The 25,332-nt window shown below is 40.5% G+C and overlaps 1 protein-coding gene across 6 annotated transcripts in view; it reads left to right on the top strand.

Moving 5' to 3' along the window:
• The window catches only part of CPNE3 (copine 3), a 63,333-nt gene that overhangs the window by 5,694 nt on the left and 32,307 nt on the right, over positions 1-25,332 (top strand). For 3 of the 6 annotated variants that reach the window (XM_073330650.1, XM_073330645.1, XM_073330646.1), the window contains exons 2-5: positions 7,401-12,508; positions 15,543-15,682; positions 16,747-16,926; positions 21,824-21,898. In XM_073330650.1, coding sequence (XP_073186751.1) covers positions 15,551-15,682; positions 16,747-16,926; positions 21,824-21,898 — 387 coding nt within the window. In that variant the 5' untranslated portion in view covers positions 7,401-12,508; positions 15,543-15,550. Of the gene's footprint in view, positions 1-5,379; positions 7,110-7,400; positions 12,509-15,542; positions 15,683-16,746; positions 16,927-21,823; positions 21,899-25,332 lie in introns of those variants that run through there. The other 3 variants (XM_073330648.1, XM_073330649.1, XM_073330647.1) reach the window with 2 other exon arrangements.

The raw sequence follows: 25,332 nt of genomic DNA, 5'->3' as shown, positions 1-25,332 counted from the left end.
AAAAGGAGTACTTGTGGCGCCTTAGAGACTAACCAATATATTTGAGCATAAGTGAGGTGTAGCTCATGATAAATGCTCAAATAAATTGATTAGTCTCTAAGGTGCCACAAGTACTCCATTTTGTCATTGTCAGATCCCTCTTCTTTCAGCTGTTTCCCTTTGCAGTCCTAACTTACCTTTTGGATGCCCCTCTGCCTGACATCATACTACACTCCTTCACATGTACCCCAAAGTGGTATTTCTCAGAGTCTGTTCCCAAATTCATTCTAGATTACTTTGTCCTCCTGTCTGTTCAACCTTTCTTTAGCCAAGTAGTTCTTTGAATTTGCAATCCCTTCATTTTCCGCATGGCTTTCTATTGTCCAGGGAGGGGCAGGGAGTTTTAGGATGCTTCTTGATTCCATTCTAATGTTTACTGTCCATGTCAAAAAGCTGTTAGCCTTGTGGCATTCTAACTGTCGGCAATTTCTCTTGAGTTTCAAAAAAATGGAGCTCATACAATAGATCCACACTCAAAAATATGATTGTGATGGACTGTACCCCATGTTCAGCATTTTTACAAGATGGTAAATATTGTGCAAAGTATGCTTTGTGAGGTATCATTTGAAAACTCATAATCTACTGAATGTTATTGTCCTGGTAAAATATGTGTGTCAGCATTGTATGTAAAGTTATAAGATTCTACTGTATAACATTGCTATAATATGCTCCAAGTTTAAGAAAACCAGGCCCAGACCAGTTTTTCAGAGACAAAAACACTGGTGCTCCTGCCAGATATCAGCATAATCAGATGAACTGTAATGGACTATCACCTAGGTAAGCAGCTGTTCTTTGGCAGGAAGGTGGGTGTGAGCAAGAACTTTACATGTTGACAATGGAACTGCTGGGAGTTTCCGTGTAAATAGACTGGCTGTTGCCTGAACCTCAGCTGGAGATAATCCTCCAAGAGGGTAGACGGGTATAAGAACAAGAAATAATGGCCTTCAAATCAACTCTCTACCCCCATCTTTACTCACTGCCCCTGTAGTGCTTGAAAATCAAAGGAAGCATCATTGAACTGGGGGAGGGGTCCCTGGCAGGGAGGCTTTTCATCCAGTACAGACTGCTGTAAGCATATGGTGAGAGAAAGCCTTTGCTTTGAATCCATTTAACTTGCTAAGTTAGGTGTTAGTTTTCATATTTTTATTTGTAACCAATTCTGACTTTACTTGTAGTCACTTAAAATCTATCTTTTTGCAACTTGTTTTAACTAAACCAGTATGTGTTTAGATTGAAGTGTTGGGGAACCTCTATTTGAGGAAAAGTTTGTGCATATCATTTTCCATCGGTGAAATGGCCAGATATGATGTGTCTGCCTGGGTTCCCTTGTTTGTGTATCATGAGAAGCATGTAGGAGGTCTATGTGGTGGGTTCATGGGGGATGAGTTTGTAGAGTTTCTCTAGGTGGTGTTTGGGGAAGGATTTGATGATATCCTTAATTTCCTGGGTAAATTGTGGTATGGGACTGTCTTTGAGTTCTTTATAGTAGGTGGTATTAGAGAGTTGTCAGTTGGGCCTGTTAACGTAGTTGTCGCTGTTGAGGACTACTCTGGCATCACCACAGTCTGCTGGTTTGATATCTGGTGGTTAGATTTCAGGGACTTTATGGCTGGCCTCTTGCTGATGGAGAGATTTATGATGGCTGTGATGTTTAAGGATTTCACAGTCAATTTTTTTTCCTGAAGCAATCAATGTAATTGAGTCTGGTTTCATCCGCTATGTGGTGTTCAGTCAGATTGCCAGTGGAGATGTGGTAATTGTGAGTGGTGGTGTCATTAGAGACACATGTCCCTACAGACCAAGACACACCAATTCAACATGGCACCAGACCAGATGCAAAACCTGCCGATGTATATTTACTGCTACGTTGATCAACACTCAGCCACAACATACCTTTCAAGATCAGTGGACCTTACACATGCCTATCACAGCATGTGGTTGTGACCTTATCTGATTAGAGTATGACCATGCAAGTCATTGTTGCTACCACTGTTATATAATTGCAACAAATCTTATACAAAGTGTGACTTATGGCCAGAAAGGGTTACACAGCTTGCTAGCTAATTGACCCATATTCAGCCCAGAGATGTTTTGGTAGATAATGTTTGCGGTTTTGTGTGTTTACGTATATACTGAATCTGATCTCAGAACTGTACTCATGTCTGTATGTATATTGATCTTTTAACCAATACTTTTTTTTTAAATACATTTTAGTTTATTTAATAAGAACTGGCTGTAAATGTGTATTTGGGTAAGATCTGAAATATTCATTAACCTGGGTGGTAATGTGTCTGATCCTTGGGGATTGGTAGAACTTTTTTATATGATGAATAAGATTTTTCAGTAATCCTCATCATATTTGACTTGGATATCTGGGTGGAGCCTAAGACTGGGTTGCTTTAAGGGAACTGTGTTGTTGGCTTCTGGGTAACTAGTAAGGTATTAAAGAAGCTGTTTTGTGCTGGTTTGATAATTCTAAGTATTGGAATGGATTGTCTGCCCCATTCTTTGCAGTTCACCTTAATTGAGTAACTCCAGTGTGGCCCCCTAGGAATCCTCGTTACAGTGGTGTACCTCATTCAGTGCAGTAAGTGCCTCAACAACTGCTATGTGGGTGAAATGAGACCATCTCTGTGCTCTCAAATGAACTCACAGGAATATCATAAGACACAAACACCCTGTCCTGTATGGGCAAACACTTTTCACTAATAATCACTCTACATCTGACCTATCAGTCTTCATCCTCAAAGGAAAACTGCACAACACTTTCAAAAGAGGAGACTGGGAGCTTGAATTTCTAACTCTGCTAGACACTAAAAATCATGGACTCAATAGAGACACTGGATTTATGGCTTATTACAGCAATCTGTAAACCACTAACCCCCGTTTTTGTCCTATAGCTGCGGACATGGGCCACTCTTCCTTGAATGGTCCCTTTAGAATATGTGTTAACTACTTATGCTAAACAATCTGTTCCATCTTGCATTGAGCTGTGATGCTCAAAGTTCCTTTTCCAGACCTGAAGAAGTGCTGTATGTGGCTGAAAAGCTTTTCTCTCTCACCAGCAGAAGTTGGTCCAATAAATGATATTACGTCACCCACCTTGTCTGTCTAATATCCTCGGGCCAACACATCTACAACTACATTGCTTACTGAACAAATCCAGTATATTCTATTCATTGAACTAAAGCTCAACTAATCTCATATTCTTCTGACAACATAGAATGTTAAGCTCCAAACTTGTTGAGTCATCTAAGTGCAAATAGTATTGGCTTTCTTATTTCAGTCAGAGAAAGCCTTTACCCAGAAATGACTGCCATAAGCTTTACCAAAACATTCCAAAAATATTCCTTTGGTTTGAAAATAAGCATGGAGACTTTTAGCTCAAAGTAATTTTTTTTTTCCCCAGAAAGTTGAGTAATTGAAAATAGGACTTTGATTTTGAGTATCTCATAAATCATTACAGTGCTGCTGTCATGGGGCATAATACAAGTGAATTCTTCCTGTGTTAAACTGTTCATTCTTTTTTAACTAAAAGGTCCTGGAGTTGAATTTGGGAACTTTGGTTTGGTAGATGTATACAAATAATGTATTATTGATTTTGGTTTCTTTCTTTTTTTAAATTTTGATTTTTCACTGAGAAGCACATAGGCAGACCTCTGAAATCAGTCCCCTGAGAACTGACTTTTAAGAATTGGAGTTTGTAGAGTGAGATTTGGTCATGCCATGCTATAAACTGAAAAGGGGTGTGTGAAGTATTAGACTAGAACATGTGATCACTTATATTTCATTCCTGCCTGGCAGATAAAAGCAAGTTCTAACTAGAAAATATCCTCCTTTCTTCCACTTTGCATTAATCACACAGCCAGCTACTGACTGTTTGTAGAAGTTAGAGTAAAAATGTTATACAAATTAAAAAAAAAAAAAGGCATGGCTTGGGCATTCGTCAAGTTGCTTAACTGAAATCTTTTTCTAAAGTAATTGACGCTAAAAGGTATTCTGGTAAACTGTAGATCTTATTCTGATAAACATATTTTTGCTTATCTGAATACTATTTAACAGGTTCACTTTCATTGTACATCTTGATGAGTTTAGAGATTATTTGTTGTATAAACTTTACTATACTGCCCTGTAATTCAGGAGATTGCTGTTTCTTAGTATTCAGCCCTAAGCAAAATGGCTAACTTTAAAAGTGTTGTAATGTAGTAGGTATATTGGCCTTACCCATGTTTCAGTAGAAAAGCTTAGGAAGACTAATGAGGTGTAGTAAATCACAGGACCTGGTAAAGCCATTTGTAGACAAACCCAGAAAGTCAAACTGATAGTTTCTTGCCTGCGGCTTTTACTATCTGTAGTATTACTGTTTCTCAGTAAACGCTACTTGGCAAAATAATTGAGGGCAGCTTCTTTTGTATAAATCTATTTATAACTAATTAATAGTCTGACCTATTGTACAGGTTATGCCACCAGTATTTTAAGTAAATGTTTGAACTACAGGAATGCAATGATCTTTACGTAAGAAAGTGACTTAAGGTACATGATTTCTGAGGGCATTATGTGCCAAAAAATTAAAATTCTGCACACAGTATTTTATCATTTGCAGAATTTTAAATTTGTTAAATAAATGTGGAAACTCCAGCATGGCATTGGGGAGCACAGGCCATTGGTTGTACAGAAGTGGGAGATCACTGTGCAGCTCCCCCCACAGGACATGGACTCAGTGGTGAAGCTGCACCCAACCCTGATACCACGCATGGACCAGGCCTGCCTCAGAAACACCTCATTGCCCTGTCCCTCTGTGCCAGGTGCACTAGGTGTGGGCAGGCAGGCTCAGGAATGCAGTATCCAAGTGTAGAGGGGCTTAATATGGGGAGATCCAGGTGTGAGTTGAGAGGGTTCTGTGTGGGGTAATCTGGGTGCGGGTCCAGGTGAAGGTGGTTGGCGCTCAGCCGGGGGTGGGGGGAGTGGGGTGTCTTGGTGTGGGGGGATAGAGCTTGGCAGGAGGGTGTGGGGGATTCAGTGTGGGGTTCCAGATGCTGGGGAGTGGGGCTCAGTGGGGTGGGGATCTATGTGAAGTTGGTTAGGGCTTGGTAGGGGATCCGGGTGCAGGTGGCTTGTCGGGGTGGTCCAGGGGGAGTGGGGCTTGTCAGGGGGTGTTCTGGATGCGGGGGGGGGGGGGGGTGAGACTCAGCGGGAGGGTCTGGGTATGAAGGGGTCTGAATGTACAGGGGTTGGGTGGATGGGGGAGCAGCTCCCTGTACAGGAATCCCTCCCACTACAGCTGTGGAGCAATGGGTGCAGGAAACACAAGGGGTGGGGAGAGCTTGCAGAGCATCTTACAGTGGGGGGAGAAATATGGGAGTGGGTCTGACATGGCCCTGGATGCTGTGCTCAGGAAGAAATAGTCCCATCCTGCCCAGCCCAGCCGGGACTAGCAGCTGAGCCCGGAGCAGGGTAGGAGCCACCAGACAGGTCTTCCCTAGTCCCGCTTCCTGCCACACAATGATTTTACTTCTCTGACGGCTGCCCTGGGACCCAAAATATACTGCTGGGGATGCTTGCATGACCACTCTATGGCTTCCCTGTCAGAAAGTCCTTTTTCTGCAAGGAAGCAAAGAAATCTGCAGGGGACATAAATTCTGTGCATGCGCAGTGGTGCAGAATTCCCCCAGGACTAGTGCATGGATAACTGCCTTGGTATGTTGTTCTTGGTTGTCCATTTGTATTTGTTAGACAATATCAGATCTGTTTAAGGAACCTCTCTTTATGCCCTGGAGAGAAAAATAAAATAAAAAAATAGTTTAAAATAGTTTGGGCACTGCTATTACTTACACCAGTGCAATCCCACTGGTTCAGTCAGCAGTAGTACAGGTCTCTATTGCACAGATCTTCTAACAGACAAAGAATACTCAGAAGTTTAGATATGAACTATTAGGATGTACAGGTACATGCAAATGAACTAAAGGGTGTTTCCTGCTGTTGTTACATTGTGCAATTCTAAACCGTCTTTCTTGGAAGTCATAGAAATTAAAGCTCATAACTCCTGTGTAAATTCACTGTTGCCAAAACCAAAGTCTGTAGCGTGTTCAAAATAATGCAGTAACTTGTGCACATGGCTTTCTTCAGAGCTCTTATTTTTGGAACCTTTTTCAGATTAGTATATATGTAAAGGGCTAGGGCTTATTTTATAGCAGGGTGTATAAAAATCAATGATTTTTTTTTAAAATTAAATCTGCTTTTTTCCTCAAAGCATTTTACAAACAAAATCTGATCTAAAGGTACATTATAGCTCAAAGATATCTCATCATGGAATAGGGATTACAAATACTAATTCTACAGTATGAGACAATATATTCATGTAATCTTTAAGAAAAGTTTTGTTAATGAGTTCCAGTAGTCATAGATTAGGGACCCAGTATTATGGGGCTCCAGGGACTTCTGTATAGATTATTTAGGTTAATCTTTCTATCTACGCAGTGGGACTCGGTGCTCAGATACCATCAGAGATGCTTAGTTTTGCAGTTCTCAAACTGTGGATTTGTGTCTCCAGAGATAACAGCAAAAATGTTATTAAATAATGTATAGAGGTGAAAAATAACAGACCGCAACCCTATTGTCCCCCTGCAAATTTGTATACCCAGAGTCAATCCCTTACCTGTCTCTAAAAGTGTAAAGTTTCAAAAAGTTCACTGAATAGAAGATTGTTGGGGGCAGAATAGATTTGGACAAGGAGAAGAAGTCTGGAGATGGGAAGGACAGGCAATAGAAACAGAAATTAAACTGTTGGAGCAGCATATTCCAGAAGTCCTGAGGTCTTTCTGAGAGTAGCCTTCATTGATTTGAGATCTAGCATACCATTCTCTCACTAGAAGGGAAAACCTATAATGGCAGCTTGCAATAAAAGAGACCCGGTTTGGGAATATTTTAATGAAGTTCCTCTACTTGTGGGTAAGACTGGCATGTGTGCAAAATGCAAACAGTGCAAAAAAGAAATGCAAGGCCTGGTCACCCGAATGAAACAACACATGAGAAGTGCTCACTCTCAGGAAGAGGCTGCTTTGCATCTTCAGGTTAGTAAACTTTTTTTTATTTCATACTTCTTTCTTAAGGACTGCTTGTCTTACTTCTGGACTATTCTTGAATTCTCATGGTTGAGCAAAAAATATAGTTGTTGTTCTATGGTACTAGCATTTTAGATGTAGTTGTGATTAAAAAATAAATAGCTGAAATAGGCAGATCTTCCTTTTACAATTTCACCTTTAAAGTAGTACTGATCATCCGTGAATGCAATGAGTAATACTAAATGAGCAGTATGGTAATAATAATTAAATAACTGCATTGACTTTTTTTTTTTTTTTTAGGAGAATCCATCTTCAACGTACAGGATTCTGAAGACTATCCACCTTCAAGATCATCATCATTTTCTATAGTTTCTGAGTTATCTGCCAATGATAGTGTTTCAGTCACAGCATGTATGTCACATAGCCACAGTATATCACCTCTAGCAAAAAGGGAAAGAAAAATCTCCATCATCCGGAAACAGCCATAGATAAGTTTGTGATAAGAACTAGCAGATTACAAAAAAATAATTGCCAGGTTTGTTTATGCAACAAACTCTCCTTTCCATATGATTGAGAACCCACACTTCATTAATATGGTTTAGTCATTAAGACCAGGACACAGTCCACATAACAGAGCAGATATCGCAGGCAAGTTGCTGGATAAAGTGTATGAAAGAGAAATTGAGCAGTGTGCAAAAGATCCAGAGGGTGAAATTGTTAACCTGAGTCTTGATTGGTGGAGCAGTGTCCACAATGATCCTGTTGTATGTGCTTGTGTGACAACAGAAGAAGGGAATGTCTTCCTTACAGAAACAATTGATACATCAGGAAATGCGCGCACACACAGCAGAATACTTACAAGAAGTAGCAGTAAAAGCTATAACAAACTGTGGGGAAAAAATTCAAATGTCTAGTATGCAGTTTGGTCACAGACATTGCTGCAAATGTATCCAAGACGAGAAGAAATTTTGAAGAGAGTCCCAAGCTAATAACATACGGCTGCAATGCTCATTTGCTGCACCTCCTAGCCAAAGACTTCAGTGTTCCAGAAATAAAGGCTAATGTTGTTGAAATTGCAAAATACTTCCCAAACAACCACTTTGCAGTAGCTGCTCTAAAAAAACAGGAGGAACCAAGCTAACTCTCCTGCAAGACGTGTGATGGAACCCCGTAGTGGACTGTTCTAAGCACTATATCAAACTGGCCTAATCTGATGACTGTCTGTGAACAAAATTGTGAAAAAATAGATGGCACTGTCACAGCCAAAGTTCTCAATATTGGGCTTAAGAAAAATGCTGAACACATGCTGGGTACCCTGAAGCCTATTTCTGTAGCCTTGAACAACATGCAGGGAAATAGCTGTTTTATTGCTGACACTGTTGAAATTTGGAAGGAACTGAATGAGACCTTAAAAAGAGAAATATGCAATGACAGAGTTAAATTACAAGCATTAAAAAAATGAATGGGACCAAACGAATGGGATCGGTCCTGGGGCTGGTTTTGTTCCACATCTTTATTAATGATCTGCCCGATGGGATAGATTGCACCCTCAGCAAGTTCGTGTATGACATTAAGCTGGGGGGAGAGGTAGATACGCTGGAGGGTAGGGATAGGGTCCGGAGTGACTAAACAAGTTGGAGGTTTGGGCCAAAAGAAATCTGGTGACTCATCCCCCTTCTCAGTAATTCAGTCACCTTCTCACTGTTAACTCAGTTGATCTCTAGCCTCCCAGCCTGGCTAAACAGTTGTGTCATTTCAGGAGCCTAGAAGTCTTTCAGTTGTGTGCTTGTGTTTTTATCTGGGAAGTCATTGTCTCCTTCTTATATAGACCCTACTGTATTTGAGCGTTATAGGTGTATAAATAAATATTTCACTACACCAGTGTACAATAATTTTGCTCACTGACCATTCACTTACAGGGCTCATAGACATGTAGGTGATATGTAATAATTTTATCTCAAGACAGTTCTTGGAAATTCTTTTAAAGTTTCCAGAAACGTTCACAAGCCTTAGCCAATGTTAATGGAATTTTAATGGGAACCATCAGGGTAGGCAACTCAAATTTTGTTTTTGTTTTGAATCACTAATCTTTTTTTTATTTTCTCTCCATTAATGCTTTTTTTGGGGGGAAAGTGGATTTAGTGCAATGAAAAGGTGACAGAAATCTCTGAAGTCCTCTCTCCTCAGAAAGGGCACAAATTGACTAGCATCTTTTCCACTCTGTAAAGACACATTGACAGTATCCACAGCTGTTATTCTGGCACTCTTCAACGGCAATAATAGACTAGATGGAAATCTTAGAATCAATATTCTCTAAGGCATCGAGAGGTATTTTTTATTAAAAGTTGGTAACAGCTTTTTCTAACATAACTTGAACCTGCTGATTTAAAAAATGGCTGTTACCAAGCTGAATTTTGACATTTAGACCTCACATTTGCAAATAAATATGGCTGCCAAAATTCACCAGAAATGTATGTTATACCAACAGTGTGTGTATGGACTTGTCAGCAAATCAAATCAAACTGTTTACCATAATTCCTTTTCAGTCTATTCAGAACAGAAATGAGAAGACGTATACCATGGCTTTAATACCTCTAGCACCCTAATAGTCCACTCTGTATAGCATACAGATATCCTAATGTTAGGAATAAGTTAATCATAACACAAGTTATATTTCCTGTAATATGTGAAATCATTCTTGCATGTTTACTGTGTTTTATAGTACATAATGCTTTGTAGTCAGAGCAGAATTAACATAGGATAGTAATTTTTTTAGTTAGAGCAACAATAGTTTAGAAGAGGTGGTGGTTTGATACTCATTGGTTAGTTGTAGGTAAACCGTGGAACCAGTAGTAAGTATCAATAGATCCACCCAGTTTCCTGCAATTTCTGCATTATTTGCCAAGAATCAAATAAAGAAGATGTGCGTGAAGCAGGTGAACAAGGATTACATAAAACAAGGCAGGCAACAGTCATTAGAAATTGTTTGAAAGGTACAAAATTCAGAGGCCATTGGCAGAATTCAGTTCATCTTTCTTTCAGAACAGACAGTATCAGTAGTGTGGCATAGACATTGCTATGCCTGATACATAGACAAAGCCAAAATTCAGAGGATATGGAAAGCAAGAGCTTTTGCAACTGATATCATGTGTGGCAAGCTATAATGATTTCAGTGAAGAGGCCAGTGTCCATAATACAAGACAGTCCAGTTCTGTGACACCTACAGACTTGAGATGCTGCATATTTTTGTCAAGAAGTGCACTCTTAAACAGACTCACCTGTTCATTCACTCATCTCGAATGTAGTGATAATGAAACTAGTTGTATTTGACCACAAAATGAATGTCCATTAAGTTGGAGTAAATGATCTCGGCTGCTGAAGGCAAGTCCCACCTACCTAGTTACATCCTATTTATGAGGTCTTTCTATGATGGAAAAAGAGCGACTGCACTAAAATTACTGACACAGCCGTGCTTTGGTTTCAAAATAAGCTTCAGTGTACCGTCAGTCACGGCCATGTTTTGGAGCTATCTGATGTTTGGCATTGTTATTGCAATCTTGCAAAGGAAACTGACATTGAAACTGTACCCTCTTACATCAGTTGTAGATCTTCATTCAAGCAAAAACTCCAAGCTGATATTGGGGATTTATTTCTGTTCATTTCATTGCCTGAATGGTCTCCTGCTGAGAGACAACCACTCTTCGTTCCAGCCAAGTGTAAATAATCTATCCATCTCACAAATGATGTCGTCTTCTTTTTAAGATGATAGTCACTCCCATTTACCATCCCCAGGAGGACATATTTCTGTCACTGGTGCATGTTGCATTGAAAATTTGGGGAGATACTTTGTCACACCTTGGTCAGAAAGTTTTCAGTGTCAGTGGGGATGATGCAGCTCCTCACATTCCACATGGCCTGTACATGTTCCTGCACCTGCTGTATGAAGGCCAATCTCTTGAGGGCTATTCTGATGAAGACCCTTTTGAGAAACAAGAATCCAGTGAAATTCAAGGTGCATAGTATAGCTCAAGATGTTGCATATGGTGGAAAGAAATGGACACAGAACCATATTTGTCTTGCAACAAGGTCAATTTGTTAATCTTATCCATCAGGCTGGCCACTCTATTAGTTAAGAAGCAATCCTGAAGATGGACACAGCCCTAGCATAGAAAACCCTACAAGCTAGATGCTGAGAATGTTGCTACTGGTCCTCCCAACCTGGTTCCCAGGAAACTTGTTTGATATACAGCTGACAATGTTGACATAAATTATGCTTCTCTGGATGGCCAAAAAAAAAACCCCAAAACCATGCAATCCAGGTTGCTGCTTGGCAAAGAGGGCCCAGCCCCTAATCTGGTCTTGAATGATCAAAGCCCTCAAACAGCGCACTTAGTGTTCCTGATGCAATTGATGTGATCATAGCAGCCAATATAAGAAATGGTGACGCTAAGCCAATATTGACAGACTGTGTTTGCTAGGAGTGGTACTCTGAATCTGAAGAAAACTGCCAAGCTGCAGTGCAGGAAAGAGCTTCTAATATGGCCTTTGCATTCTCCTCATTTTGATGTTTAAAGATAAAGTGTGGATGGACACATTTCAGCCAGTGCACATGACAACAGAACCAGGAATAACTACCATTGGATACTTGCCAATTATTCAAGCCTCTGCCCATAAGCTAGGCACCCTCAATACTGTTGTATGGAGATGCAAACATGTCAGTGTTTGGGTAGTAGTATGTGTTTCTAATTATTGTTGAAGCTCTCTACTGTAAACTGGTGGTAGGAAAATGGAACATACCAGAGTACAGAGAGTGACATATTCCATAATTAGGCAGCCTCCATATCTTCCAGAAACTTAGACCAGCACACACAGGCTCCAAAGCTAGCAGGTTCCTGGATTGAAAGTTGAGTTTTTGGAGCATGTTATGAATGGCAAGTTGTATGTCAGAGCGATGCTGGTCCACAAAATGACATTTCAAGTATTGTGGTATGTATTTCATCCACAACTCTTGGACTTAATAGCAATGCATGATCAAGAGATTAAAGGGGATGTTAAAGCATATCAGGCACATTCTTATGGTAAGCTCTTGTCAGTCTGTACTTCACAAAGATTTCAAAATCTCACCTCTGCAACTAGTGAAGGTAGTGTGAACGTAGTGTGAACTTCAGGTTGTGGTGGTAGTACGTGTTCAGCAGTGCCCAGAGGGAAGGAAATTGGGAGCTGCCTCTCCACCTTCAAATGAATACTTCTTGCTATATGGCCGCACAAAATATGCAAGATAGGGTGCCATCTACATCATAGAAATGCATCAACTTCCATCTCAAGTGCTCCAGGTTCCCTTGCTGGAACTCCGTGTCGAGAGATCATGACAGAATTTCAACCGAATGACTCCTGATCAGAGCAAGAAAGTAAGTCTTGGTCATGGCTACAATTCCACCTTACTCAGCCCTCACTTTCCAGTGACACCATCAGTTTCTAACATGTCTTGGATTGGATGACTTGGGGAAGGTGAAAAATACAGAAGCATTTATTTTTAAGATGTGTGGTCCATAACACAGGCAAAGAAGCATGTGCCATTTTGTTCACACACTTGTGGTCATAAGAAACACTACCCCCCACCAAGTAATGCAGGTACTCCCCGTCAGTACCTGGCTTGAGCAGGGGAAGCTAATGATCCAACCAGTGGACCAAATTTGATGATGAATCCTGGTTATGTGCCACCTGACGCACGCTAAGAAGAATCACTAAGTATCAGGTACATTGGAACAAGGTGGTATCAGTTCTCTATATCTGCATGTGCCTGTATGAACTCATGCTCTCCTTCACCTGCATCATTGACTTCTGCACCCTGTTGTGCAGCCACAGAGTATTGCCTCCATGCAATCTGCAGATACTGGTGGCAATGGCATGAACCGAGGCACCAGACCTCTGTCCTCCTGTTTCCAGCCCATTGTATTTGGAGGAGAAACTATTGGATTTGGGCAGTGGGTTTGTCTCCAAACTAGTGCCTGGTAGTGAGCTCTGCGCATGTGGAAGAAAAATGGATTACTTGTGGGAGGGTAGTGTTTTTTATGACCTCCAAGTGTGTGAACAAAATGGCACATGCTTCTTTGCCTGTGTTGTGGACCATACATCTTAAAAATAAACCTCTCCTGGGGAGCAACAGCTTGATACAAACTATAAAAGCATATCTTCAGTATATAGACATAGCTTTTTAAATAGCATCAGTACATACATTTCATAACATTAATGACCAGCATGATCCAGGCTTTCATTTAAGATCTTACAGGACACTTTAGGGATAGACACTATGAAAATAATGTGTTAAGCATAGTGAGTTTGTCAGGCCTGTTAGGACTTGGCTGACAGATTAACAAGCCCTTTGCCACTGGCACCAGTGGGCCTCTGGTTCATACTAGACAAACAGGAATCATACACAGATGTTCAATATCTTCATCAATGATTTAGATAATGGCATAGAGAATACACTTAAAGTTTGTAGACGATATCAAGATGGGAGGGGTTGCTAGTGCTTTGGAGGATAGGATTAAAATTCAATATGATCTGGACAAACTGGAGAAGTAAATAAGATGAAATTCATTCAGTAAGGACAAATGCCTAGGTAGGTTTTGGAATCTCCATCATTGGAGATTAAGAGCAAGTTAGACAAACATCTGTCAGGAATGGCCTAGATCAGTGGTCCCCAACCTTTCTGTTGCAATAGCATATTCATGTTCCCAGAAGAGTGTAGCGGGCGCTGGACAACCAGCCGCTGAAATGCCGCCGAGAAGTGGCATCATCAAGAAGCAGTGGCATTTTGGTGGCGACGCTTCTTGGTGTTGCTGCTTCTTGGCAGCATTTCGGCAGCGGGTTGTCCAGCGGAAGCGCTCCCTTGTCAATAGGTGGGTGCACATAAATGCCCTTGTGGGTGCCATGGCACCCGCGAGCACCACGTTGGGGACCACTGGTCTTCCTAACACTAAGTCCTGCAATGAGTGCAGGGGACTGGACTAGATGACCTCTTGAGGTCCCTTCCAGTCCTATCATTCTGTGAAGACTCAGCTGAAGGAACTGGGGCACAGAAGAGCCTTGCCTTCTCCCTAAAGGACACTGACCAAAATGCAGCCGACTGTCTTGGTAGCGGTGAGGACTCTGAGGGAGGGAATTGCATTTAGGTGTTCGCATTTTTTCTATAGATCTGTAACTCTTCAGCTTTCTCTGTGTGTGTGTGTGCACGCGTATGTACACATATGACTTTTTAAGAAGTTCCTTTGCAAAGCCTGCATTTTTCCTTACTTTAACTGTTAGGTGGTATAAACTGGAGTACCCAGGAGAGTGGAGTTCAGGAAAGAGTGTGCGTAGGCTTCTGAAAGAATTTGGTGGGTTAAGCAGACAGCTGAGGGTAGGGTTGACTGCAGGGTCCAATTTTCCAAGGAGGAGTTCCAGATGGGAATGCTTGAGAGGGCAGAACTAGAAACACTGGACACTACTCACATTCAGTTGGTTTGGAAGCACATGGGATTGAAAATTTGGAGCCCAAATCAGCAGACTCGTGACTGTTCAAGTGGGGATTCAGCCAGGGCTGTAACAAATGTATTACCAAAGTTAAGCTATAGTTTAATATTAAACTAAAAATAAAACATTATAACTGTCCTAGAGTAAGAGCTGGAACTGCAGTCCAGGAACCAGATGGTGATGGACTGCTTGTGCAGCACTTCTTGCTAGTGGGCCTCCTTTGGGTTCAAGGAAAGACTCGGGATGCTTCAGAGGATGTCCAAGAAAGTTTATAGTAGGCACTTACGGGATAATATGCTCCCAGCTAAAGTTTTCCTCCTCCTAACCCTCGTAATTAGAGGTTGGCTTTAGCCCAGGATTTTATATAAATTTTAAAATCCTGCTAAGTTCTTGGCTTCAGTATCCTGTTGCAGAGAGGTGCATACTACATATGCATTGTGTGTGGGAATTAATTTCAGCTCTGAATTTGCCAATTTTCCTTTTCAATTAGTTTTTGTATTATGTGACAGTGAATACCTTCATATGGGTGTTTTGCAGCATAATCACTTAATGTTTATTAAGTGCTTTAAGAACTCAGGGTGAAAAGTGTGCCAGAAGTATCTTATTTAATTGATACGGTTTTCTAGTGCTATTTCCAGTTTCTTACTTTGGTACCCAGATGGTTTGAGAAGCCTGAATCTTTCATCTTGTATACACATTTTTGTGTGTTAATGATTGGAATGAAGTTTTTTTTATTTAAATGAAGCTAGAAGTTTGTTACAATATACAGATATGTGTCAGTGTGACTTGTCCAGGTAGCACTTAGAGCTCCAAATCTTGCTCTTGAGAGGCTCATACTACGCCTACTTCCTGATGCTTTTAGGTTGCATCTGTTTATTTTTGGAGTCTATATTTTTTTTAATATTTAGTTCTTCTACTTATTTCCAGATTAGCAGATGGCGGCACAGTGTGTAACAAAGGTGGAGCTGACCATCTCCTGCAACAATCTCCTGGATAAAGATGTTGGTTCAAAGTCGGACCCGCTGTGTGTACTTCTCCATAATACAAGTGGGCAACAGTGGTATGAGGTAGAGTATGACACTTTTTTCCTAGAATATTCTTAAAGTACAGTCTGGCTGAGTATTTCTAACAATGAAAATAGTGAGGTACTAGAGTTACTTTCAATAGTTCTTATGACTTACCAACTGTACTAGATACTTCGGGCCAGAGTGTGTGTGTGTATCAATCACGGACATGTAACCTGCTACGGAGCTGCACCGTGCGAGTGGTACTTTTATTTTATCTAGGCTCTCATAATATCTGAGGCTATGGCTACACTACATCTTAAGTTGGTATAAATTATGTGTCTCAGGTGTGAATAAGCCACCCCCTGAGCGACAGAAGTTGAACCTACCTAAGCACCGGTGTGGACAGCGCTATGTCAGCTGAAGAGCTTCTCCCACCAGCATAGCTACCACTGCTTGCAGGGGCTGGAGTAATTAAGTTGATGGGAGAGCTCTCTCCTTTTGGCATAGCTGCACTGCTAGTGCAGACGCTCTGCACCGTTATAAGCTCTGTGGTGTACCCATAGTTTAATTTCCCGGGGGGGCCCTGCTCTCTGCAGAGAATAGACGGGCAGGCAGCAGGCCTTCTGGTGTACTGGAGGAGCTAACTCAGAAGCAGCAACTGCTCTGTCTTCTAATGGAATAGTGTGTGCTTGCCCCCAAAACTGCCAGTGTTGCCCTTTCTAATGATTTGACTTCTTCCTGTTCTCTCATTGTTTGTTCTTGTCCAGTGTGGTGATTTCATCAGGACTACTAGGTTTTTCAAACATTTCTGAGTTCATCTCTCCCAGCCTTCACTTTGGACAAAATGTTACATTTTATTTATGAAATGTCCAGAAGTGACTGCATTTCACTGGTGGGAGAACTGATCCTTAAATATGCCTTGTCTACCACACCTGGATTTTGTAAAATTTAGTTTGTAAAGTACTTTCTACTAGGATGAAAGGTGTTCAGAAGTGCATATTATTATACTTGTACCTAGCAGGGCTCTTGGAAGCCTAGCATGAGATGTGAATTGATTTGGCCACCAGCATAGTTGTATGAGCCAGTTGATGAACATCTTGGTAATGTGACTTTTCTATTTGCAGGTTGATCGCACAGAAAGGGTTAAGAATTCCTTGAACCCAAAGTTCGCCAAGAGGTTCCTAATTGATTACTACTTTGAACTGGTTCAGAAGTTTAAATTTGGGATTTATGACATTGACAACAAAACCATTGATCTAAGTGATGATGACTTCCTGGGAGAATTTGAATCCACTCTGGGACAAGTGAGTTCAAACAGTGCCTGAGCATGTACTACAGGGAATATGTTTGTGACTGGTTACTCCTGGCCTCCCAGGGTGTCACCTGATGTGCTGCGGTACTACTGAGCCCACCTGTTCCACCAGCCTGGGCTCCCTTACGCTGTCGTGCTGAGCCCCGCCTGCAAGCCTCCTCCAGCATACACCCAGCTGCAGACAGACACAGATACTGAAATCAGCACTCATGGGAAGGCTTCGGCTTAGGAATGACCCAGCACTAAGTTCACACCCCCTCTGGAGTGTAAACCCAAAATTGTATAGTCTTGCACTGCACAGAGAACTGTACAGTGTAAGCTCATGAAATTTGCTCCCTTCCTCAGTGTGGAGGAAGATGTCCATAGCTTTTTGCCCCCTCATGTATGAATTCCACAAACTGATTTTAGAGAAAACAAAAACCACGTTTATTAACTGCAAAAGATAGATTTTTAAGTGATAAGGGTTAGCAAACAGATCAAAGCAGATGGTGTTGAGCAAATAAAACAAACATGCAAACTAAGCTTAATACACCAAAGAAACTCATTACAAGTAAAAAGAAAAGGAGTACTTGTGGCACCTTAGAGACTAACAAATTTATTTGAGCATAAGCTTTCGTGAGCTACAGCATCTGAATGCATCCAATGAAGTGAGCTGTAGCTCACGAAAGCTTATGCTCAAATAAATTTGTTAACCTCTAAGGTGCCACAAGTCCTCCTTTTCTTTTTGCAGATACAGACTAACACAGCTGCTACTCTGAAACCTGTCATTACAAGTAGTAATTTCTCACCCTAAATGTTGTTTTAGGCAGATTGCAGAGGTTCCTGAAGGTAAACTGCTCTTGCTTGCAGTTTAAACTCTAGGTATTTCTTTCACAGGCCAGACACCTTTTCCAGCCTGGGCTCAGTCCTCCTCTTGCCCCCTCCCTCTCCCCCCACCTTTGTCCTTGTTTCTTAGATGTTTCCAGCTGTCATCCTGGGCAGGGATTCAGTGAATAACAAACCTTGATTACATCCCTCCCTTGCCTGAAATAGGTTTTACATATGGCAGGAATCCTTTGTTTTCCTGTGTGGTTCCTCGCCCCCCATCAGTGGAAAATACTGGTATTCTATCATGGAGTCCAGTGCCAGGTTTCATAATCACATGACCCTGCAGTGTCAAAGCAGCCATGAGTCAAAGGCCGTTTGTAGCATCCCAGAGATTAGCATCTTTAAAGACCCATTGTTCTCCCTAATGGTCCATTGACTTGTCCCCAGCTAGCCAGCCAGACTAATTGCATTCTGTCTGGTGGGCATTCCCCAGGTGCAAACACTTTTGTACTACAGATGTACAGTCTATATTCCTAACTTTAGATACAAAAATGAGACAGGCATACAAATAGGATAATCACATTCAGAAAATCATAACCTTTCTAATGATATCTTACATGTCTGATCTTGGACAAAACATCATAGTTATGCTATAATCATATAATATTTCTATGAAGAATATGGGGTGTAGTGTGTCAATTTTATTACCCACTTTGATTTCTACTAAAACTATGTAATAGTAAGCTTACTTTAAGCTATGCCTCTTTTATATGCACTGACCTATAACCACGCTCATGAGGGGATAGCACTCGTAAGTGAAGAATAAGAGTCTCTGCTAATTTGTCTACACTTAAAATGTTACAGCTACTTACTTATGTGGACTGGAAGAGTTCTCCGATTGGAGTAGGTAATCCACCTCCCTGAGAGGCGGTAGTTAAGTCAACAGTAGAATTCTCCATCAACCTAGCACTGTTTACACCGGGAGTTAGGTCAGTTTAACTGCGTTGCTCAAGTGTGTGGATTTTTCACTAATTTCCTTGTGTAGACCAGGCGTAAGAGTCTCTGCGAGTTTGTTTTTCTTTCAGTTCCGCACATAAGATCATTCTGTGAGCACTCGTCTTGAGGTTTTGTCTAATGTATGCTAGTCAAAGTAGAATATGAGAGAGAGAATATTATCTCTATCACAAGAGGGTGAGATCTTTTATTGGACCAACTTCTGTTGGTGAGAGAGACAAGCTTTTGAGATCTTCTTTAGGTCTGGGAAATGTACTCAGTCACAGCTAAATACAAGATGGTACAGATTGTTTAGCATGAGTAGTTAACACACATTTCAAGGGATCATTCAGGTGACCTGTTAACACTTCTCTAGTCATAGGGGGAAAAGAGGCTGAGGGGCAAGGTTTAACTGGGTTATAGATTGTTCCAAGAAGTCATAAATCCAGTATCTCTATTCAGTCCATGATTTTTAGTATTTAGCAAAATTATGAAATTAAGCTCCCAGGCCCAACTGTAAAAGGTTTTGTTCAGACGTCCCTTGAGAATAACGACTGAGAAGTCAGATAGAGTGATCGCTTTGTGAAAAGTTTCAGAGTAACAGCCGTGTTAGTCTGTATTCGCAAAAAGAAAAGGAGTACTTGTGGCACCTTAGAGACTAACCAATTTATTTGAGCATGAGCTTTCGTGAGCTACAGCTCACTTCATCGGATGAAGTGAGCTGTAGCTCACGAAAGCTCATGCTCAAATAAATTGGTTAGTCTCTAAGGTGCCACAAGTACTCCTTTTCTTTTTGTGAAAAGTGTTCACCTGACGGTGATAAGGTACTTTTGTCTTATTTTTTTTGTGTGAGTTCATTCAAGACCATAGTGATGTTGTTTGGGCATTTAGTGCATTGGAAGAAGTGTACACCTCATGTTGTGATACGCATGTGAAGGATCCATGGATCTTAACACCCCCCACAACACACAGTTTCGACCATGCTAGCAGTGGAGGTATGTCTGCAGGTTTTGCATCTGTTGTTCTTGCAGGGTCTGGTGCCGCTTTTAGTTGGTGTGTCCTGGTATGTGGGGAGTTTGCTTCTGATGAACTTGGAGAGGTGGGGGGATTGTTTGAAGGCCAGAAGTAGGGGTTCAGAAAATTTCTTTCAGAATGTGGTTCCCATCAAGTATGTGTTGTGATTATCTGATGATAACCCATATTGGTACCTATGTGGAGTGATAGGTGACAACTAGGTGTGTGTGGTCAAAGGAGGTTTTATTTCTGTGTTGAGGCAGGTTCTATTGGGTTATTTGGGTGGCCCATTCCATAAAGTGATCTATTTCTCTGATTCGGAGTGTCCTTGTTTGGTGAAGGCAGTTTTAAGTGTGTTTATCCTAGACTTTCTCCTGTCAGCATATTCTGTAGTATCTAAGTCCCAGGCTGTAGATAACAGATTTTCTGGTGTGCTTGAGGTGCTTACTGGACCTCTGAAGGTAGGTGTGGTGATCCGTGGGTTTCTTGTACATTGTTGTCTGTAGGATTCCGTTGTCGAAATTGATCTTGGTGTCCAGGAAGTTGTTGCTAGTGTGGGTGTGTTTTAGAGAGACTTTTATGTGTTGGTGGTAGTTGCTGAAGTTGTAGTGAAAATCTATGAGGTAGTTTAGGTGTCTGTCCAGGGGATGAAAATATCATCTATGTATCTCAGGTATCTTATTGGTTTCATGCTTGTGTTTGTCCAGAAATTCTTCTTCAAGGTGGCCCATGAAGAGGTTGGCATATCCCTGGCTGTAATTAAGCAGATTGCTGTTTAGAGAACAGGTGGACTAGGAATAAATGAGAAATGATAGCTAGTCACTGCCATACAGAATACCCAAATGCTTGCAGATTCCAAACTACTGTTGTCATGACATGACACTTGAGCTATTAAGTCAGGCTCCATAGAAAATCCTATAGTAGCTATTAATCTGTACCTTAAAGCATTGTAACAGCAGCATGATACTCTTCCTTTCTGCAAGATCAAAAACAAGATTATGTGGCATGATTGCAAAACATTGCAAACATCAGTGAATTATATGAATTGCTAATTTTGAGGCTTTTTAATGAGGCATCAGGTTCCAGTGCATCTGGGCTAATTTCAGGTATTTCAGGACAATAATTTCAGGTATTTTTAGAAAAATTCAAGTATCTTCTCTGCACTTGCTAATTTGTCTAGATAACTGGCATCTAATTGGAAAGTGAAACTATGGAATTCAAAGTTGCTGGCTTTTCTACTTGAGCCTCTTCTAGAAGGAAAGTTTAGAGATTCCAAGATGGGGAAACTAACAGCACAGTGCTGAAAGTTTGTTTATGAAGGTTCTTGTTGCTGTCATTACTGTTCGCTTCAGCGAGAGACAAAGAAAAGTAAATTGTCTTCCTAAAAGACCTTGTCTTCCTGTTAATGTTGTTACTCAATGCAGTTTGTTCTGCGTTTTGACATAAAATTATGAAAGGGATCTTTTTGAAAGAAGTTTGTCTCTTGTCTCTTCACATTCTTTTTAAAAGATACTCCCCCCACCTCCCCAAAAGAGGAACTGAGTACTAGTAGAAGCTAAGCCTGAAATTCTGAATGTAGGTAAAATAACAAAATAAAACATAGACATACTATAAAACAAAAATGTACTTTTTCAGCAATCTGATTGCTTAAATTATTTGCCATATGTATAAATCCAAATGCAATGTGTCAATTAAGGGATAGTCTAATCTCACAATTTCAGGCATCCTCCCTGATGTATATTAATGTACGTATGTATGTATCATGTCAGATACAAGCCATCTTTAGCAGCTATTCAGGAAAAGTCCTTATTCTACTGTTGAAATTATTGGTGTGTAAAGGATTTCTTGTAGTTCTTACCTTGTTTTTACTTCTGTCGTGTAGTCAAAGTTGCATATAGCTTCATATCTTTAAATATTATCCAAACATATTGAAGGCTATAAGAAATAAAAGTAATGCTGGAGTTCTCATGGTAGAATAGTTTCCTAAAATGGAATATGCAACACCACTTGTTTCTTTCAATGTGAAAAACTGTTAATTGTCAAGAGTTATTATAATTTAACTTTTGTTTTGACAGATAGTGTCTTGCAGGAGACTAACAAGACCATTAATGTTTAAAAATGGCAAACCTGCCGGGAAAGGAAGCATTACGGTAGGATGATACTTGGCTTTTTCCTTCTAGCATATAGCCCACAAGTTGTTTCTCTTACTGAGTTAAATGTGTTCTATCACATCATAGTAACAGGAATATTTCTTTCACAGCTGTTTGTTTGCAGCTTTCAATTTACAAAACAGTACTTCTCTGTTGACCAACTTATCAAAATCAAAGAGTCTTCAGAGGCTCAAATAAACTCAAGTGGGTGAACACTTTTTATTTATTTATTTATTTATTTAAACAACAAAAATCAAATTGCTTCTTTCAATTACTTACCCTCAGGTCCTGAGCAAATGTGGACTCTTATTAGTTTTTATTTTCTTCGCAAATGATTTTACTTTCATCTCAAGCTGTATCCTACATAAACGGAATTAGGATAGAAGTCTAATGTAGTATCATGATACCAGTGTGGTAACTAGATAAATGGCTAATATTTAGTGGTAACCACTGTAGGTGTGTCTAGAGCTTTACAAATAATTAAGGCGGTCTGTGTCCTGAGCAATATATAATCTTTTCGGCAGAGAACAGCAAGAGGTTACATCAAAAAGGTAACTAGGTAATGGAATTGAGACATAAACGTTAAAATTCCTGGTCTTTACTCTTTTTTCTGTAGGAATAGATCTATTTAAAGTTACCAGTCTTTAGGGTAACTTTGAAGTTTCATTATTGCTTTAGTTGGTCATGAGCAAACACTAACATGTATACAATTATTGGGTTGTCAAGCAGTGAGTGATAGAACTGTAGATTTGGCAACCAATAAGAGTATAAGCAACAACCATGCTGGCACTGAAGGGTATTTCTTGATGTGGGAACTGAGTGGATGGAGAACCCATTAATGATCTTTATTTTGGGGTCAGTTTTGCAGCATCAGTAGGGGCTTTTAACCAGTACTAGGGTGGCTAGAGATATTCAGTTAATATGGACTCTAAGGCCAGAAGGGAATCTCATGATCATTTAGTCTGACCACCTGCACTTCACAGGCCACAGAACCTCACCCACCCACTCCTGTAATAGACCCCTAATCTCTGGCTGAGTTACTGAAATTCTCAAATCTTGATTTAAAGACTTCAAGTTACGGAGAATCTACCATTTACGGTAGTTCAAGTTACCCACGCTCCATGCTGCAAAGGAAGGCAAACCGCTCCCAGGAGCTCTAATTGCCCAAGGGGAAAATTTCTTCTTGACACCAAATATGGTGATCTGTTAAATCTTGAGCATATGGGTGAGCCCACAAGCCAGACACCTAGAAAGAATTTTCTGTATTGACTCAGTCCTCCCTGTCTAGTGTCCCATCTCCAGCCATTGGGGATATTTGCTAATAGCAGTCGCAGATGTGCTATGTGCCATTGTAGGCAGTCTCATTATACCATCCTCTCTGTAAACTTATTAAGCTTTAGTCTTGAAACAAGTTTTTGCCCTCACTACTCCCCTTTGAAGGCTGTTCCAGAACTTCACTCCTCTGATAGTTAGAAACCTTCGTCTAATTTCAAGCCTAACCTTATTGATGGCCAGCTTATATCCATTTGTTCTTGTGCCAGCTTTGGCCCTTAACTTAAATAACTTCTCTCCTTCCCTGGTGTTTATCCGTCTGATGTATTTATAGAAAGCAGTCATCTCCCCTCAGCCTTCATTTGGTTAAGCTAAACAAGCCACGGTCCTTTTGTAAGGTAGGTTCTCCATTCCCTTGATCATCCTAGTAGCCCTTCTTTGCACCTGTTCCAGTTTGAATAAATCTTTAACATGGAAGATCAAAATTTCACACCGTATTCCAGTTGAGATTTCACCAGTGCCTTTTAGAATGGTAATAACACTTTCCTGTCTCTACTAAAAATACCTTGGCTGATGCATCCTAGGGTTGCATTAGCTTTTTCCCTGCCACGTCACATTGGTGGCTCATAGTCATTCTGTAATTGAGCAATATATCCAGGTCATTCTCCTTCTCTGTTGCTTCTAACTGATATGTCCCCAATTTATAGTAAAAATTCATGCACTTAAGGACTAACAACAAAACCTTTCACTTTGCACTATTAAACTTCATCCCATTTCTATTAATCCCATATATGATATTCTGGTCCTCCTCCATATGAGTAAATATCTCCCAACATCGTAATTTTATTATCTCATTCCTGCTTTTTTGTGCCAAGGTCATTAATGAAAATGTAAATTAGACTGATCACAAGACAGAGATCCCCAAGGAACTTCACTAGTTCTCCTTCCAGCCTGACCTTTTGGTTTTCAGTATGGCCCGTTGTAGTCTCCCCTTTAGCAAAGTCCTTACCCACTTTTCGATTCTCATATTAATCCCCATCTTCTCCAATTTAATTACCCATGTGGAACTGTATCAAATGCCTTACTAAAATCCAGGTAGATTAGATCTACTGCATTTCCTTTGTCTAGAAAGTAAGTTACCATCTCCAAATAAATAAATAAATTTAAATCTGGTTGGTTTGGCATAATCTACATTTTGTAAAACTGTGTTTTATTTTTATCCCAATTATTGTTTACCCCTATGTCCTTAACTACTTTCTCTTTCCAAATTTGTTCTAAGATCTTGCATTCATTGAGGTCAAACTAACAGGCCTGTAGTTTCCTGGATCACTTGGTTGTCATGGCTTATGGCAAGTTGTATCTTTGATTCCCTTACTCGGTCTCTCTGTGGGCACCCTAATGCAAGTGACGGGTCTATGCCTGTACTACTTTCCTATAACTCTCACCACTTTTAGGCTGGGTTCCCAGATCACAGCACCCATGTTCCTCAACTGTATCCTTGTATTTTAAGGTCAGGCTTGACAAAGCCCTGGCTGGGATGATTTAACTGGGAATTGGTCCTGCTTCGAGCAGGGGGTTGGACTAGATGACCTTCAGGGGTCCCTTCCAACCCTGATATTCTATGATTCTATGATAGCACTGTCTACAATGGGAAGATAAGTCAATATAACTATGTTGTTCAGGGATATGGAAAATTCACACCCCTGAGCGAAGTAGTTTATACCAACGTAAGTTTGTAGAGTAGACCAGAGCTAACTAAGGCTGATTTAGCTTTACCTTTTAGCCAGCATCAAAATAACCAGCAGACTCACTGGGAGAAAGAAAGATGAATCATAAAATTAATGCAGATCTCTCAAATTCTTCAGTGGTGATGGATGTTAGCAAAATGGATGGACAGATTTGGCAATGCAGTTCTAATGGGAATGCTCCATTGAGATCAGCAATTAATAGGCTGAGTCTGTTAATTAAGTATTGTGGGATACTGCCAACCAGGAAATTAAACATTATTCAGAGGCACCAGGATCTTATCTTCATATGTCCTGTACGCTTTCTTCAGGCTACAATGTTAGTGCCCTAGTTTGCACCACCTCTATTCTATACAGTGAAATGTAGAAATCTGGTCTACTTTATTCAGCTAAAATTGATGACTTTCCAAATTGTGT

The sequence above is a fragment of the Lepidochelys kempii genome, chromosome 2 (assembly GCF_965140265.1).
Source record: "Lepidochelys kempii isolate rLepKem1 chromosome 2, rLepKem1.hap2, whole genome shotgun sequence".
NCBI lineage: Eukaryota > Metazoa > Chordata > Testudines > Cheloniidae > Lepidochelys > Lepidochelys kempii.
The sequence above is the reverse complement of the archived record's forward strand: the minus strand, read 5'-3'. Positions and strand labels throughout refer to the sequence as shown.